This window comes from Thunnus albacares, chromosome 12, assembly GCF_914725855.1.
Source record: "Thunnus albacares chromosome 12, fThuAlb1.1, whole genome shotgun sequence".
NCBI lineage: Eukaryota > Metazoa > Chordata > Actinopteri > Scombriformes > Scombridae > Thunnus > Thunnus albacares.
In genome coordinates, this window is record NC_058117.1 from 9,914,075 (window position 1) to 9,932,196 (window position 18,122).

The 18,122-nt window shown below is 43.0% G+C and overlaps 1 protein-coding gene across 1 annotated transcript in view; it reads left to right on the top strand.

Moving 5' to 3' along the window:
• The first annotated feature begins 4,434 nt into the window (after positions 1 to 4,434).
• Positions 4,435 to 18,122, top strand: part of ephb3a (eph receptor B3a) — a 30,520-nt gene continuing 16,832 nt past the window's right edge. The window contains exons 1-5 of the mRNA XM_044368784.1: positions 4,435 to 5,273; positions 10,833 to 10,897; positions 13,032 to 13,704; positions 15,769 to 15,924; positions 17,457 to 17,792. Of these exons, the coding sequence (XP_044224719.1) occupies positions 5,210 to 5,273; positions 10,833 to 10,897; positions 13,032 to 13,704; positions 15,769 to 15,924; positions 17,457 to 17,792 (1,294 nt within the window). The 5' untranslated portion in view covers positions 4,435 to 5,209. The remainder of the gene's footprint in view (positions 5,274 to 10,832; positions 10,898 to 13,031; positions 13,705 to 15,768; positions 15,925 to 17,456; positions 17,793 to 18,122) is intronic.

Below are 18,122 nucleotides of genomic sequence, written 5' to 3' on the forward strand. Positions count from 1 at the left end.
GAATGTAAGTCTGATATTCACTCTCCTTCTAGTTTTATTTGTAGCCCACCAACTCCTGAGGGATATATCTGTCTCTTCAGCTGCTAAAGCTCCACTCTGTTCACCAGGTAGCTAGTTATTATTTTGTCTGTCTGCCTTTTGGTTGTGCAGGTAGCATACTTTGAGTTTTAAGAGCTTTCACTGAAAACAGCTGCTGGTGCAAGCCAGAAATCCAAAACTAAGAGATGAAAACAGTAAAAAAAAAAAAAAAAAAAAAGCTCAGAGAGTTTAGCCGCAGTTTTGTATTATTGCCAATACAGATTTACTGAGCCAGGCATCCAATTTTCTGAAAAATAAATACCTGGCAATGATTGGGGGGAAAACATCAGTATATACCAGTATAACTGATAATAAAGTTTAATTTTGGTTCCCATTATAAAAATCGAACATTTCCAGCTAACATCTTTGTTTCTATTATGAAAAATCAGTATTTTTGTGCAGCAGGCAGAATATTCATTCATCCAGATTGTTAGTGTTTTTCAAAGATTACAAGGTGTTTATTTTTGGCAAATCAGATGCTTGTAGCTCTGTGACTCGAAAGTAATGCTAATGCATGAAAGACGCACATTAGGGCCACGTATATCTGCAAAGTCAGGTGATTATTCTCTTTGAGTCCATCACTAAGAAAGAAACCATTCACATAGCTGTTTATAGCTGTTTATAGTTGCAGGTCATGTTTTACTGGCTTGCTGCAAGCGTATCTAAACTTTTATGTTCAACCGAAGTTCAAAGTTTGGCAGAAAACAACAGAAAACAATCTCAGCATTTAGTAACCCTTCAACAATTTCATTACAACTGTGCAAACTCCATCTGCTGATGAAAATCAGGGGATATGATCAAAAGCTCCAGACCTTGTGCTGAATTTTTTATGTTCAAGGTTAATTTAAATTTTTTTGGTGGAACAGATTGCAGTTTAACATTACAAATAACCAGAAGTTATTGATATTCTTTGTTGGATTTAAACAGATTTTATTTGAAAGATTCCACTTGTCAATGACTAGTTCACATAGCCATGTGCTCCCTGCTGTATATTATTGTAAATTATGCCTGTAGGAAGAACATCATGAATAAATGAATGAGTATGAATAAAGATTGTTTTTGTGTGTTTGATTTTTTAAAATTCACACGATAGCTGTTTTGCAGAAGACAGAAACATTTAACATACATAGAGCATAAGCCTAAAACATCACTAAGGAAAATGGCTGCATGTGTCTAACACAAATCCACAAGTACAACATGCACACAAGTTATATGTGCATGTGCATGTTTATAACACACACACACACACACACACACACACACACACACATACACACACAGTATGGTGTGCTGGACAGACTCCATAATTCACGAGTAGTTTGCAGGAGACAGTCTGGCTTTGTGGAGATGTTCTGTCATCCCATCTTGTCAGCTTAACACTGTTGTCCCACAGAGCTAGTTTTCATTCCCTCCACCTCATCCTTGGCTCTTCATGTCTCCTCTCCATGCTCTGTAAAATATGTATTTTTCCCCCTGAGGTAAAGAACTGATTTCTCATCTGCAGCAGGATGGAAAGACTCTCCAGAGCAGCAATTCTTTATTCCACCTGTCACAGCAACAACTGAAGCACACACAATCCCAGTCCAGTCAGCAACTGTAAAGCTCGGGATTTGACTGCCAGTTCATCATATCTGAGGAGGTCAGAGTCTGCAGTGGAACAACACCTGAAGATACAGCACGGATGAACTTGAAGGCATGACTACATGGGGTCCCTCTGTAGTCAGAGAGATAAAGTTGGACACTTTTTTCCCCCCACAAAAGGACATCAAATTTAATCGGCTTTGTACACTCTGCAATCCCCATCAGTCAAATGTTTGCTTGTCAGGATATTTCATAGTAATAGAAAACATGGCAGTGATATTGGATTTTTTTTAAAATCCATTAACAGGTTGAAATTCCTCCCTGCACTGTATGCTTTAGGATACTGGGGGAATTCAAGGACTGTCGCGAGGCTGAATTCACAAGCAGAATTTTGTCAAAACACTCTCTTTAGTCTCGAAGGAGCTTCTTAGAAAATACACATAAATAAGCAAACTGCAGTCAATGAGGGATATTTAACAAATACAGCAGCAGCAGCTGATTTCTGCACTTTCTGTACGTCATTATTTACATGACCTGTTTATAACGACTGTACCGATGCTGCCATGAAGGACACTGTCTGTCCTTTTTTTTTGTCTTAGTTTGAATATAGCTGGTTAAAGGAAGCTGTCCATCACTGGTTTCAGTAGTGCAGGCTGACCCAAGCCTGCTGGGAACTGAACTGTAGTTAATTAGTGCACAAAGCCGGGGGGACAAAGAAACTTTGGGGGGAGCGGAGGGGGTGAAGATTTGGGAGAGAGGGGGGTTAGGTGGGGGATCTTGAGTTCGTAAGACAGAGAGACTTTTGGGGGGAAACTTTGTGTGTGTGTGTGTGTGTGTGTGTGTTTGTGTGTGTGTGTGATCCTGTGTGTAGGGGTACAGCAGGGGAGGGGGTTGAAGCAGTGGGAGGGAGGGGAGGGAGGGGGGGTACAGACAGATGAATTAGCAGTGTGAAGGGGAGCCTTGTCCCTGAGCTGAGAGCTACTACCAGCCAGCACTCACATACTCTCTGCTGGAGCCCGCAGAGGGACAAAAGACTGGGTGGGTCCGGTGGAGAGGGACCTAAAAGGAGAGACTGTGAGACAGAGACTGCAAAAGGTCAAAGTATGACATGAACTAACGAGGGGAGGCAGACTGTCAAGACATTGCTTTTGCATTGAAGATATCACTTTGACGAGTAGTAAACTTTACCTCCTTTCTTAAAATCCCCAAAGGAAACCCCGTCTGTGTTCTGACTGTATGTCTATGGGCTTCAGCGTGTCTGTGCTACTCAATAATGAGGCTTCAGTGGCCTTATTGTAGGTCTACATTATTGTGAAATTAATCAAATAGCCTAATCCTCTAATATTTACTATGATTTCCATCATCCTGATTGATTTGGTAAGACAGAGTCAGATCTGTGAATTTGCTTTTGTTAAATCACCATGTGCAACTCAACCCACAGATGGTTATTATGCAGTATCAGCCTCAAAGGCTATTCAATAACCCGCGGGAGGCGCTGTCTATCCATTGTTATCAGCGCTCGTATTGACGTTCTCCGTCAGTGCGACCACAAGCCATTTAATAACAGAATTGATCGACGCTTAACGGCGGTGAGCGGAGCGTCCAGGCCGGTGATAGCTGCTGCCAGGACGGACAAACACTGCGGGCTGGTGGCCGCCTCAGTCTGCTGGCCAACAAGCCTCCTCCTCCTCCTCCTCACCCTCCTCCTCCTCCTCCTCCTCCTCACCCCCTCATCCTCCGCCAGCTTCGTCAAGTGAAGCAGAGACATCCGGAGGAAAGCCGGAAGTGTGGCTGTTTTGACTTCACAATAGAAGGTTAAATATGCTTTGTGATAAACAATATTTGGGGGGAATAGATGATTGATGGAATGAATTAGCGATGAATTACGTCACCTCCAACCAGTGATGTCAGAGCAAGGTAATTAGACAGGTGATGGAAAACATCTGCCATGACATCACCATTTAGGATGAGGTCATCTTTGGACAGCTGCTGAATTGCTATCTAATTAATATGAGGTGAAACAATGAACAATGGTTCAGAAGTTTACTGTATTGTGAAAAAAAACTGGAATTTTGTGATGAGGAAGTGCCTAATAGATAGACTGAAGCAGTGGTTTTCAAAGTGGGCCCTTGAGAGGGTTCCAGGGGGGCCCCAGCAAAAGGTGAATAATTTATTTTCACTGTCATTCCCTCTATAAGTAATAATGACAGAATGTATGACTATTTTGATCATGGATTTCATATACTCTCTGTAATAAGGTGTAATAACGTTTAGGGGTCCTTGACGTGAAAAAGTATGAGAACCACTGGGCTAAGATATAAGTTGCTGGTCTGAACAAAAATAGCCTTAAGAAATAAATTCCCAATTCATTCATTTATATTGTCTGTTAGCATATATTATAACTAAACTAATCTGTGATTACTGCTTTGGCACAGAAAATGTGTGATTAACATCACAACATAGAATAATAAAGAAGGATGACTGCTATAAAATAGAGGGGGAAAGTAAATTGCAATCAAAGAAGCAACACAGCTGTTTGTAAAGATTATCTACATTTTACATCAAACATACAAATCAGACTTTTCTGTTGAGATGAGATAAGATAAAGATCCCATGCAGGAAAATCAAAGTGCTATAGTAGCAGATGTAGAATATTATAGGCCTATAAAGAAGAATACTGCATACAATCAAATGATTTATGCAAAAACAATAATAACAAAGTAATGAATATTATATGGACTGCACCAAACATAAAGAGTTGCTAACTATGAAGTGAATTCACACAATAAATTAAGGAGACAAGGAGGTTGTAATATAATACAACAGACCATTATACATTATTTTCCCTTTTACATTTACTGTTATTACAATGGTATTAAAAAGTGACAATGCTGGTTTTTTTTGGTTAAGTCTGGCACATTTACACCATATTGATGCTGCCCCTGATAAATAAAGTAATGTGTGCTATCATTTTGAAAATCTTAACTGGAAGCGGGCTGTTCATTGTTTCTGTCTTGACCCCGCCTGAGCCCCCAGCCCCCTTCTGTGTCTCTGTCCCAGTGCTGCCATTCCGACGCACATCCCTCGGAGAGGAGCAACAGCTTGGTCAAAGTGGACTTTACACATACAAAGTACATACACTGCATCCCCCCCTGCGGACAGAGACGGTCTCAGATCCAGGTTTCCATCCTCTGCTCGGGGAGGGCAGCAGCCGAGAGATGCGCCCCTGGACAGAGGCTCGGTGTCCGTAAAGTCAGATAAAGAGAATGAGACTGAGAAAGGACGCAGTGTAGCGCTCCTGTACCATCGCATTCACAACTCCGGAGGAATAACGGGACCTGGTTGAATGGGGGAGAAAAAAAAGACGCGTTTGCTTATTTTGTGTGGATTTTTTTGGTAGAAATGGGGCGATGAGAGCCCTCCTGGTAACTGAAGACATGAGAATTGGGAGAGGAACAAAAAGCTCGGCTGCGGTGGTCTGTGTTTGAGTCTCCATCCATCCGAAGGGTCCAGTCTACACACCTTTATTCATGTTGCAAAAGCCAGTTTTATGACAATGGATTACTTGCTGTGGGTGTGCAGCCTCATTGTTCCTGTGGTGCTGGCTGTAGAAGGTATGTCGCTTTATATTTTGATCACTACTTTTTTTTTTTTTCTCCCGCTGATGAACAATGGACTGTTAAGCTGGATCTGAATTTGGCAATAAAAACACAAGATACAAGATATACAATGCACAGAGAGAAAAAGTAGAGAGTGTGTGTATACATCTGATCATTTAAATCATATTTGGGTCAGTCCATCCCGTCAGTTTAATCACCACATCAGTCATTTATGCATGTTTCTATAGGTGGAATCAGATCTGTAAGCAAGACTCCCTTCATGTTTTGGTTAATTAAAGCTGTTAATATCATGCGGGTCCCGCTCTGTTAAATAGGCAATTATGCTGAGTATCAATTTGCTTGCTGATTCTAATCCATGTACACATGTATCAGCACGTCCCGTTCCCTCTGTGTGTGGTGTGTTTGGTGTGTGTGTGTGTGTGTGTGTATGTGTGTGATGACATCCCAGTGTTCCCATTGCGGCTGAAGGACTGCCCTGTTGCTATTGTCCCTGTTGTTGTCACACCCACAAGCTAAGTGTGAGGGTGCCCACCTGCCCCACCTTTCCTCCCCCCACAGCCCCACAGAGGTTCCATTCACCCCACAGAGACAGCAGAGTGGGTTTTTCCTCTGCTGCCACTGTAAAATAGAAATACACTGCTCATATGATGCACGCCAAAAGGTTTAAAACCTGCTGGTTGGGTTCACCCACTACCAATCAGTGCTGTGGATGCTTAAACACAGACCAGAGCGGATCAATCCCGGCCCCCCTGAAGCGCCACAGGGACACACATGTGAAACATATTAGATGACAAGTGTGAATTAAAGGTCAATGGCTTAACAAGTATGCTGCAGCCCCCGAAGCTCTCTCCATCACCGAGGGATTGTTGCTCCGGGGAGAAGCCCACCCTCTGCCTGCTCCGCTACCCACCCACCCACCCGGCTCCTCCTCTCTGAGCTGTAGCTACATTTCTCTGCTTTGCCTCCTTTTTCCTCCCTGTCCAATCTGCCTCTCCTGGACCATGGCCAGCCTGATCCCTCATCAATTCTGGTGTCAGCAAGTAAATCAATGCAGCGGCAGCAGCCCTCCGAGTCCCAGTGGACTCTCACGCAGAGATGATCAGCCCGTTTCCCAACCCGGCCACTTACTGTTACTCAAGGCTCAGGGGTTAACTAATGTTTGTCCTCTGAGGATAAACATGAAGGGCAGATCGTCGGATGGGTTTAAATGAGTGGAAAAGGGAGGCCTTTTTCAGCAGGTTGCCTGCCGTTATTTAGCTGCTTACTCGGTAGATTTCAACACATGGCTGGAATCTGGAATTTGTTTTTTCAGATTGGCAAGTGTTTGCGCATGGATGATGCAAGCTGGACTGCAACTTGAAGTGTGTGCTTATTTACAAAAGCTCCAAGTGATGAGTTATCTCCAGCTCGCACCAACAGACTGCAGTAAAAGCCTCAGCAACTGTGACATTTTTATGCTGTATTACTCTCATTTACAGTCGGTGTTTACTGTTATTTTAAAAGCTCGTAAACTAGACGGATGACCACTCAGAAAGTATTTATGAAATAATCTAAAGGATGTATGTACTGTAGAAGAATCATTAGATAATTTTCACGTTGAAAGAGAGCTTTATTCACATTTCCCTGCTTTCTATAAATCAGAATATCAGCAAGAATAATTATTTGTTGACCTGTAAAGGCAGATGTAAGCAGCCCGGAAGAGAGATGGAATTAGGTCAGCTTGACTTGTTCAAAAACTCCTCATCAAGTGACAAATGAAGCGTCACACTCGCTGAGATTCTATACAGAGAAACATGCACTTATGTACAAATGAACCGTTGCTCCGTGTGAGTCCAGAAGTCGAATGTTTGAGCCCAAACCTCAGATTTTCTTCACCTATTTATATCCACACATTTGATCATCCTCCGATCACTGATGATGATGATGTTTGGCTGTTAATATTTCATATGTTTGCTTGTTGGCAGCGAGTGTCAGTGTAGTACGAGGCGAGGCCTCCCTTTCATGATGCACCCGCTCTCACAAAGTGAATAAAACATAAGCATGTGTGAGCTCCCAAAGCGCACTGAGAATTCAGAGATGTGTGGCATTTTGGCTCTGGTGATCAAAATGCCACGGGTGGTGATGCTCTAAAGTTGCCACTGCAGCATTGTTTTCTTTACCCAGGAGCAGAGTGACTCCACCGCTGCTGTAGTTTTATGGGAGAGGGGGGAGATTTCTGGATTTGAGTTATGGCAGCGAGGCAATCTCAAAGGCATTGTAAATTTAACAGAGAGGGGGGAGCTGTGGAACAAATGGGATCTTTTTCAATCTTAACCGGTTTCTAGGATTGAGTGAGTTGACGATAGCATGAACAAAAACCTTTGTATTGTACTGAAATTTTAGTGTATTACAGCGAGCCTGAACTTAAATGTCAAGCTTGAGGATATACAGTGTCATCCACTCCTGCTGGGTAACAATAGTTTTTGTAACAATACCAGGATTCCTTACTTTTCTTGCACAGGGAGGACACCTCTGGAGCTGCTAGGGATGTTGGATGCTTCAGCAGGGTAAAATCCTGCTTTCATGGGGGCTTGAACCTAGCTTTTACAGATGCAGGATGGTCACCCTGCTGCCCCTGCATGTGCATAGTGTGAGGTGAAGCCTGTTTAAAGGAGCATCAGGTCAGACCGGTGGTTAGCTGGATCAGACACTCAAGGGACGAGTGTGATACATGGATCAGCAGCGTGTAGTCCAGCAGCAGTCAGCTGTGTGCCACCGAGGGCCGAGTGTAGCCAAGCAAACACAACAGCCGCTGATTCACTGATTAGTTGTACTGATTAGTTCCTCCTCTCCGGCTCAAGTCGTGCTAATCAGTAAAACAACTTCGTTCCCAATCGTGTATTTAAACTCGACAACTGAAGTTATTAACTGCTGTCGTTCATGTCTTTAGAAGACTGAGAAGTCTTTTAGAAACGAGCTACAAGACTTTGCTTTTGTATTTAAAGCCCTGTCAGTTATTGTAGTGCCAAATTTCTTTTGTGCATGATTATTAGTTATTAAATGTCATGCAGAGATAAATGTGATCCCCACCGTCCACAAAGACTGAGCCACTTATTTCTTTTTAAATTGAACGATTTTTACTTTATGCAGTGCTATTCATCTGTTTATTCAAACCTACCCACTCACTTTTCATCTCTTGAAATATTGCATTCTATACATGACTTAAGCCTGATTTATGGTGATTTAATGCATGAATTAATGCAGGATGTGTCATGACTGAGACTAGTGTTTATGTTTAGTTAATGCTTAATGAACCATCTATTAATGATTGTTTTTTCACAGTTACTTTGATTTATATGCCATCAAATGAACTGGAATCCAGTTACATAGAAAAAAGCATTTCAGATCCGTGCATTTGATCAGCCTTTATGAAAGCAGAGCAGTACCTGTTTTAATAGAAATATGAAGCTGTTTTTTTTTATCAAAGCAGTGGTGAAATACAAACATCTAGGGCTGCAACTAATGATCATTTTCATTATTGATTAATCTGTTGATTATTTTCTCGATTTTTCTCGAAGTTGTTTGGTGTATAAAATTTAAGTGGTGAAAGTGACAAATGTTGATCACATTTTCCAAAGCCCAAGGTGATGACATCCTCAAATTCTTTTGTCCCGACAGTCCACAACCCAAAAATATTTAGTTTACTGTCATAGAAAAGGACCAAAGAAACCAGAAAATATTCACATTTGAGAAGCTGGAATCAGGGAATTTGGACTTTTATTTTCTTTAAAAAAAATGACTCAAAAAGATTAATCGATTGTCAAAATAGTTGGCGATTCATTTAATGGTTGGCAACTAATTGATTAATCGACTAATCGTTGCAGTTCTACAAACATCTATATGTTGCTGCATGACCCAGTGGTCACTGATGGTAATTGTGTGAACAAATCACGTAAACTAATTTTGACTTGCTCATTTTTTAATGGTGAGCAACAGGAATTCACGTTAATTCATGCATTAAATCCTCATGAATCATGCTTTAGTTATGCATTACTGTAGCATCTGTTTTGTACCCTTCTCGTTAAGTGTTCCCAACCTTGGACTATGATCTGCCAAACTAACCATTGTTTTCAAGAGGAACAAATGGTTCTGAGAGCATTACACAAGTAGTTTATCCCTGTACATCAGATACTAGTTGTCAACTCGTGCTCCCATTAACACACAAAGCAGGCAAATTTGCATAGAAACAAATCTTACTAGTTTTTCCTCTATGACTGCAGTGTGAGTTTCACCATACAGAGATGTAAAACGAGGACAGAGAACTGTATTTACTTCTCTCACTACCTGCATCTTTCTACAGTCTTTGGTTAGGATTCAAATACACTGTTGACTCAGTTGAATCCCTCAGATGTAATCTATCTTGTTGGATGCACAGATCACTATTCATTATCCCTCAGTCTTCTAAAAGGAAAAATGAGCCATTGTGGTTTCTCTAATGAACACTGCAGCACAGACTGTAAACACTGTGCAATCTCCAGCTCAGCAGCTACAGATGGACCAGTGATCTATTCACTCAATCAAACAACGTCTATTATTGACACACAAAGCCAAGGACACATTGTACTTTTAACTGCATTGTCTTCTACCTTTGAAACAAAAACATCAACCAACAGTATGGGCCCGGAACAAAAAGCCACATTTCTTGGAAAGAGCGCAGCTTCATTTTACTGCCATGTTACTGTTTTTCTACACAGGACATGTTATTTGTTTACCCTCTCACACCCTCCTTTAGCGCCGTTATCAACAACTTGTGAGCAAATGGTGCACAGCAGGCGTCGTGTCATTGAGTCTCCATGAAGAAAGTGTAATTGTTTCAGTAATTATGTGCTAACAGCAACATAACAATGGGAGTCAACACGGCAACAGCTGTATGTTGAGAACATTGAGAGGTTGGTTCTTCTGAGGTGTAGTGAACTCACTGGACCATGCGACAACTGATTGGCAAGCTGACAACAATGCCCATTGATCCTGCTGTTTATTCTTCATCTGTCCTCTGATTGTCTGTCCTGCTCTCACCTCCTCGCAAAGTCGTAAACAGCCGTAGGTGAAGAAAACGACCTCTGAGATAACGTCTTAAGTCGAATTTCAGGTGTCAGATTTATGCCCCGGTGCTTATATGACCTCTCTGAACCCTCTGAAGGCATCTTTTGAGGATGCTTTGTTCTTATCTCCACAAAGGAACATTGAAAGAAGTGCATTTGCGTGTGCCAAATACACATTTTTATTTTTCAGAGAGAGAAAGCCTTAATTAGGCGACATCACAGATATGCCGTGATTGTCAGAGTAGCGAGGCTTTCAAAATCTGAGTGCATGTGGGTGGAGGTTATGAAAGAGAGGGAGAGGAAGTTTTACCTGCATCCTTTGTCAAGCAGAGGGAGGGAACTTGTGTGTGTGTGTGTGTGTGTGTGTGTGTGTGTGTGTGTGTGGTCTTTAATGCTGTACAGCAATTTGCTTTTCCCTCTTCACACCATTTAATACCAGTTTGTCAACCTTCCTCCTACTCTTAATTTGCAGAAACCCTTATGGACAGTCGGTGGGCAACCACAGAGCTAGCCTGGACCACATTTCCAGAGAGCGGGGTGAGTAAGTGTGTGCGTGTGTGTGTTTGGTTTCTTTTGTCTGCCCTTTTTTTCTTTAATAACGTTTGTTCCATTTGCTAGTTAATAGAGCCCAGTCTTCCTTGAACAGCTCACCTCCTACTGTTTTATATCTTTGTTTTTGCAGTGTATGTTTGCTTTCTTGGATACTAAAAAACAAATGAGAAACACACTGTGTGACATTGTGGGGGAAGAAATTTTTTCAGTAGATTTTCAGTATTTAGCAAAATGTAAAATGCTTGATGAACTGCAAAGAATCTAAACAAACAAGTGAGCAAACATGCAGATACAAAAAGAAAATCCCCCAGTGTGTGAGGACTATTAGGTAGGCTCCACCTTGCACGCCTCCCCAGGATAGAGAGCCTGATAATTGAAAGCATGTGTCTGTGTCTTTTATAATATGGGCCCAAGAGCGCATTACAGGCAGAAATTAAGGTTTTCAGTTGATACCCCCTATAGGAATGGTGAGAAAATAAAACAACATGAATTTGACCCCAGGGCTAACAGCCTGACAGACCTCCCCCACTCCCGGCCAGTGTAATTTGTCTTCGCTACGTGAGCGCAAAGTCAGTCAATGGAAATGGTGGGTTTCCATGGAAACGATCTTCGGCAGCCCCGGCTCTTTCCTTTCCCTACAAGGGCCGAGTCTGAATGTCCTAGCATCCATGAAGTCATATGTCACGACTGGTGAGGCAGCCCCTCTCCTCATGCCTGACAAGCCCATACGTTCGGGGGCCGGCAATTATCATATTTGTCAGGTAGTGCATCAACGTGTTGCCGGTGATTTACGACATCTAATGCTGACTCTTGGGCTCATCGTTTGGGAATAAATTGCACAGGAGCTCAGAGACGTGAGATGAGTTATGCATTATTTTCTTCCAGTTGAAATAATCAATTTCTAGGAACCTCATTTGTTATGGAAACGAAGCATTCAGTCCATGGGGGAATTAGGAAAAAAATCAAAAAAGATTGACTTCTCACAAGGTTATTTCCTAATGGACTAAATTTATTGACCAATTGGACCATTTATCATAGACTGTAATGTTAGTTACCAAGACCACTGTTACCACCATATAAAACTATCCATGGTTCTGATCTTTTGATATTGACACATATTAAAAAAATCAATCAATCAATGATTAAATTACTAAAGTGAAAGCTACATGAGGTAAAAAGACATCAGTCTACCTGGTATATTAAACACAACAGATGCAAATACCTGCACTCAGACTATATGTGTAGGCATGAGAAAATAACTATAATATAATCTGTATAACCTGAAGTGCTCAGGAGTGCTGCCATGGTGCAATCACACTCACAGCATTGCATTTAGATGGCCATTTTAATAAATAACTTACTGTTTGTATTATAGATATATGAGGATGTACAGTTTTATACTCTCATCTCTTAGTGCAGATAACAAATTTATATGTTATAGACACCAAATCTCCTTTTGAGTCTGTTTCGATCTGTTCTGCAGCAGTTATAGACATAATAGCTGTTTCCTATAGACGCGTCTGTGGTTTATTTCATAGCTTTTACAGGTAGATAAAGCCCTCACCAATATATTTATGATGATCCTCGATGCAAAACAACCTCCAAACTGCTGACACGTGATCAGCATCATAACTGTTAGTCAAATAGGCATAATGCGTGAAATGTGTTTTAATGGGGAAATGTTTTCTATTAATAGTCCGTAATGATTGGAATTTTCTGAATGATTCATGCAATTAGAAACATTTTAGCTGCAAATGATTCCTCACAGGCCGCACATACACATCACACTGTGGGAATATGTGTGTTGCATTTTTATATTATGTGTATATCAGATTTCACTTTACTGTTTTTAATGCCCTGTATGCTTGAATGGTTTCCATTCTGTTGCTCTGCATTTAACATTACTCACTATTAATTAACAACATATTAGATAAGTGAGTTCAGTTGTTTCTCAATGAGAAGTAGGACTGTTATCGCATTAAGAAAAAAACATTAGATTATCAATTAAAATGCGCTTAACGTTATTCTACTCATTGCCTCCATCAGTTGTCTTTGAGATTCTGAATTTCCCTGCTGTCATATCCTCTTGTGTCACAGTATGTCTCTGTTGTTTCCACAGTGGGAGGAGGTTAGTGGCTATGATGACTCCATGAGCCCAATCAGAACCTACCAGGTGTGTAATGTCCGACAGCCCAACCAGAACAACTGGCTGAGGACAGACTTTATCCCCCGCAAGGGCGTGCTGCGTGTCTACGTGGAGCTCAAGTTTTCCGTCCGTGACTGCGCCAGCATCCCCAACATCCCGGGCTCCTGTAAAGAGACCTTTAATCTGTTTTACTATGAGTCAGAAGGGGACACAGCTACAGACACCAGCCCTCTGTGGAGGGAGAACCCATATGTGAAGGTGGATACTATAGCCCCAGATGAGAGTTTCTCTCTTCTGGAAGCGGGAAGGATCAACACCAAAGTACGCAGCTTCGGTCCGCTCTCTAAGGCCGGCTTCTACCTGGCATTCCAGGACCTCGGCGCCTGCATGTCACTCATCTCAGTCAGGGTTTTCTTCAAGAAGTGCTCCACCACCATTGCCAATTTCGCCGTCTTCCCTGAGACCGCTACAGGTGCAGAAGCTACTTCCTTAGTGATTGCTCCGGGGGCCTGTGTGACCAATGCCATGGAGGTGTCTGTCCCTCTGAAACTTTACTGCAACGGGGACGGCGAGTGGATGGTTCCCGTGGGCTCGTGCACCTGCGTCGCTGGCTTCGAACCTTCTGCAGACAGCACTCAGTGCCAGGGTATGTGTATTTAACAGACATTTGGACTTTTATTTAACCAAACCTCCTTTATATGCTCAGTGCAAGTCACCTCCGTCTGTGCCCTCTTCTCTGCATTTATTGTGTGGCTCCTGAAAGGGGGTGAAGGAGGGTGGAGGAGAGTATGAATTAATGAGGTGTTGCAGAGAGGAGCAGCATACAAATATTGTGAGAGCAGGACAGAAGGGAGAGAAAGATAGTGGGAAGGCACAAAATGGAGAGCCAATAGATTTGCGCGAGGAAAATGCAGATAATAGGAGGGATAGGCGTTTGGAGCCCAGAGAAAAGAGATATTAACAGAGAAAGAGAGATAGCGCGAGTTAAAAGGTGCACATTGCCAAGGATGGGACGGAAACAGCTGCAGAAAGAGGAAGAATGAAAAGGGAGGAGGGCTGCAGGAAGTCAAAGACAGACAAGCAAAGCCTTCTCTCACCTGGGCGTGAGAAATAGTGTCTAACACGCGCTGGAGAGCTCATTCGTTGCCATTTGGCGGCTCAAGGTTAAAAGCTTGCCGCCAATGCCTGATAAAAAGCTCTCTAGGGCCTCAGCCAGCGGTTGCGATGAGGAAGTGTAATTTCCTCCGCGGCCTCCCGTTAGTTAATCTACAGGCGGCCACACTCATTAACACCATTCAGACCAACGTGAGCCAACACTGCCACGCTAACATTAATCACTGAGACATTTCATTTCTTACCTCAGTCCCGCCGCCGCTCGGAGCCAAACGCCGCATGAGATGGAGAGAAGGCAGAGAAGAAGAGCAGAGGAGAAAAGAGGAGCGGAAGAGAGACCGACATTAGAAGAGAGGGAAACATTAGTGTATCAAAAACAGGGAAATCATCGTGCCCTCCAAAGAGGTTAATGGATTGAAGCAAGACAGTGGGGGTGATTCAGCACCCTCTCGAAAGAAGCGAGGAAAACAAACAAATAAAATATAATGATGATGCACTGTGTAATAGAAGAAAAATAAATCAGATCAGAGAGTGTAGGGCCTAAAGGTCTCGGTGCATTATGAGAGAAAAAAAAAAAAGAGTACATTTTCATCTTATCTTCTTTTGCTATTTATTGCACGGTTTTAGAGCTACAATGCGGGGGCCATTAGCTGCGCTGATTTTCCTAAAAGTGCCATTGTTGGGAATTAGGATGGAAAGACCACTTAGCCCAACTAGTTAATCACACACTTTCTCTCTCACTGACTGCGTTTTATGAGCCCTCACGCTGACAGGACAGATGTTTGCCAGAGACCCCACTTTTACACCATCAGTTAGGAATGTGGCAAACAGTAAAACGCGGGGCTCTGGAGGCTGATATATCCAAACCTTTTGCTGCTAATCCCCTTTATCTGAATCCTTCTTTAGTCTCGGCTTATGCTGGTTTATCCTTTAGACTTGATATCAGCCAACCTTCTGCGTGACACTTTGGAATTCAAATGAAATGCTTGGACACATCGTCTAAGATTACCGTACTTTGTATATTTTTCTAATAACTCATCTCAGCTAATTTATGTCTGGTCTGATGTCCCTTCATTTGAATTGATTTATTGGCTTATTATGGAGCTGCTCTGCATGCATTTAGAGGCCTTGTTTGTATGCAGCGGTGTGGTTTGGAGAGCTGAGGACTGAACAGACACTGATTGATGGGTTTAGGGTGTATCCCTTTTCTCAGAAGCATTCTCCATCCCTGTTTGTCTGACAACAGCAATCTCCTGTCAGCAGTCTATCTCCATCTTTATCCTCCTTTTCCTCCTCTTCAACATGAAACTTTGCTGTCACCCCGGTGCTCTTTTTGGTGGGAGATTAATGTCACCTGGAGTGGAGTGTGAAAATGAGAGAGCAGATGCAAATGTATAGATAAGACCTTATGCTCATGTGTTCGCCATTCCTCACTTACGTATCAACATTTTCTCCATAAATATCGGGCTCCGTCTGTACATTTTTTGATCCGTGACAGATGTGATAGCTGCTTGTCTTTTACACGAGTGACAGCTTTGTTAAGTTTTTATTTTTTTGTCCTTATTGTCTTTTTTTATTTTCTCTCCCTTTCATCCAGCTTGCATCCCTGGGACTTTCAAATCCAAATTCGGGGAGGGATCCTGTGCTCCCTGCCCTTCCAACAGTCGCACCAGCGCCCGAGGAGCCAATATTTGCCCCTGCCAGAATGGTTTCTACCGCGCTGACAGTGACCCCCCTGACTCTGCCTGCACCAGTAAGTCATCCTCTGCTGCACAGACTGAAAAAATCCTCAGGTTTTTTAGTGCTGAGTCTTTTTTTGAAAAGTAAGACAAGAACTCTAGTAATGTACTAGGTTATCCGCGCCAGGTTCTCGCTGTCATTTTGTTTCAAATGACAAATCTGCAGCTGCATGTTTCAAATGGATATGTGGTAACTAAGCCGGTCTGGTGTTGACCAGCCTGTCCAGACCTTTAAGAGAAGTCCCAGCAGTTGTGCTGATGGAGAGCGATGTGCTGCCTTGACTGTGTAAAATCACCCCCTAGGGGCTTTTCGCCGCATTAAATGACACACGCAGCCCGCGACTGTCTTCCCCAGATCCTCGTCACAGGAACAGTGTGGACTCTGACATTGACCAGCGCGCACAGACAGGCTGGGCAGGGACACAAGCACCACCTCCAACTAAACACACACACACACACATACATACACACACACACACAGGCCTGACAGTTCTGTCCCTGCGGTCTGTCAGAGCTTGTGCCAGGCAGCCTGTGCTTTGTGTTGGAAGCGGTGTGTTGCACAAGCGAGGCTCAGCCAGTCAATGGCCGGCAGCTTGGGCTCAGCGTGTGTTTTAGATGGGTGTCCAATTAGAAGAGCCTCCACTCTGAACTGATTCTGCCTAATTAGAAAGGACAGGGCGAGTGGAATTGCGGCTCAGAGCAAGCCGGCTGAGGGGCTGAATTCAGCGGACAGGCATATTTGGCCGAGAAGAGCCGATGCCCTGAGAGCTTTCCCTTCCCTCTCTCTCTCTCGCTCTCTCTCTCTCTCTCTTCTTGCTTCGAGACAGGTTAGACTTTCTGCCACTGGAAGCTCAGAGAGAGAGAGCCCTTCTCTTTTTTTTTCGCTGTAATAGGATGAAAAGCGCGTTTGCAGAAGCAATCTTTGTTGCCTCCCTCTGTAGTTATCGTACTTTATCCAGGTTTCAAACACTTGTCACTCAAAACGCAGCACTGCTTATTGAAACGCGGTGGCCTTGGGTTATACTGATATAAGAACATGACTTTCTATCAGAGTGGATTAGCCCAGTTCCACAAGCACCGAGAAGGTTTATGCATAGAAATGGTCACACTGCAGAGCTGCACAGGATTCTGCTTTTCTTTAAGGAACATTACTAAATGATGATGAGTGGTGTTCTGTTTGTGCATGACAAGTTGTATTTATCCTCCTGTTTCTGAATGTGTTGATTTATTTATTTGCACCATGAAAAGATTTTTCCCTATTGTGGTGTTTTACATGTATCCACGTGCGTTGCTGCATCTTGAGGATTTGTGTGGAGCATTTTATTTGTGCAAAAGGCCTCTATAAACAGAAGAGGATTATGATATTTGCCTATTTCTGTACATTAAGTACTACGCCTTGTTGCCTTCTTATATAGGTATTAAGCTTTTCTCTGTCATCATTGTGGAGGTAAGATAATGTAAGCACTGCATAGGGAGCATGACTAAAGCCTATGTTGTATGTTTCTTTACTCTGCCCACCTTCTTTAACGTGTGTGTGTTTGTGCAGCTATCCCCTCAGCGCCTCGCAACGTTATATCCAGCGTGAATGAGACCTCGCTGTCCTTGGAGTGGGAGGAACCCGAGGACACAGGTGGGAGGAGTGACCTGGTGTATAACGTGGTGTGTAAGAAATGTCTGCGAGACCGGAGTCCATGCACGCGCTGCGACGACAATGTGGACATCGCTCCTCGCAGGCTGGGGCTGAGGCAGAGGAAGGTGGTGGTGAGGAATCTGCAGGCTCATACCCGCTACAGCTTCGAGGTGCAGGCTGTCAACGGGGTCTCCGGGAAGAACCCCACCTCACCCAGCTACTCCACAGTCAACATCACCACTAACCAAGCCGGTCAGTAGAAGATCTGTCAATGACATTGAATGTGTCCACAAACCAAGTTAATTCATATAGCTTACCCTGATCAATACCACTTAACATCACGATGAAACAGGCTGGTTAGTGGATCCTACATTCAGTCAATGTTAGTGAGTGTCTTAATGAGCTCTCAGTATCCAGAGTGGTATTAACACTAGCAAAAAAGATTGTCGAACAAGCTCAGTGAGAGCAACAGATGGAAAAAAAATTCTCTGCTTTTCTGAGACAGGCAGATAAAACGCAAAGTATACTTTTTATCTCCACCGTCAGCATTCAGCACATTGTCAACCAGGCATCTTGACAATG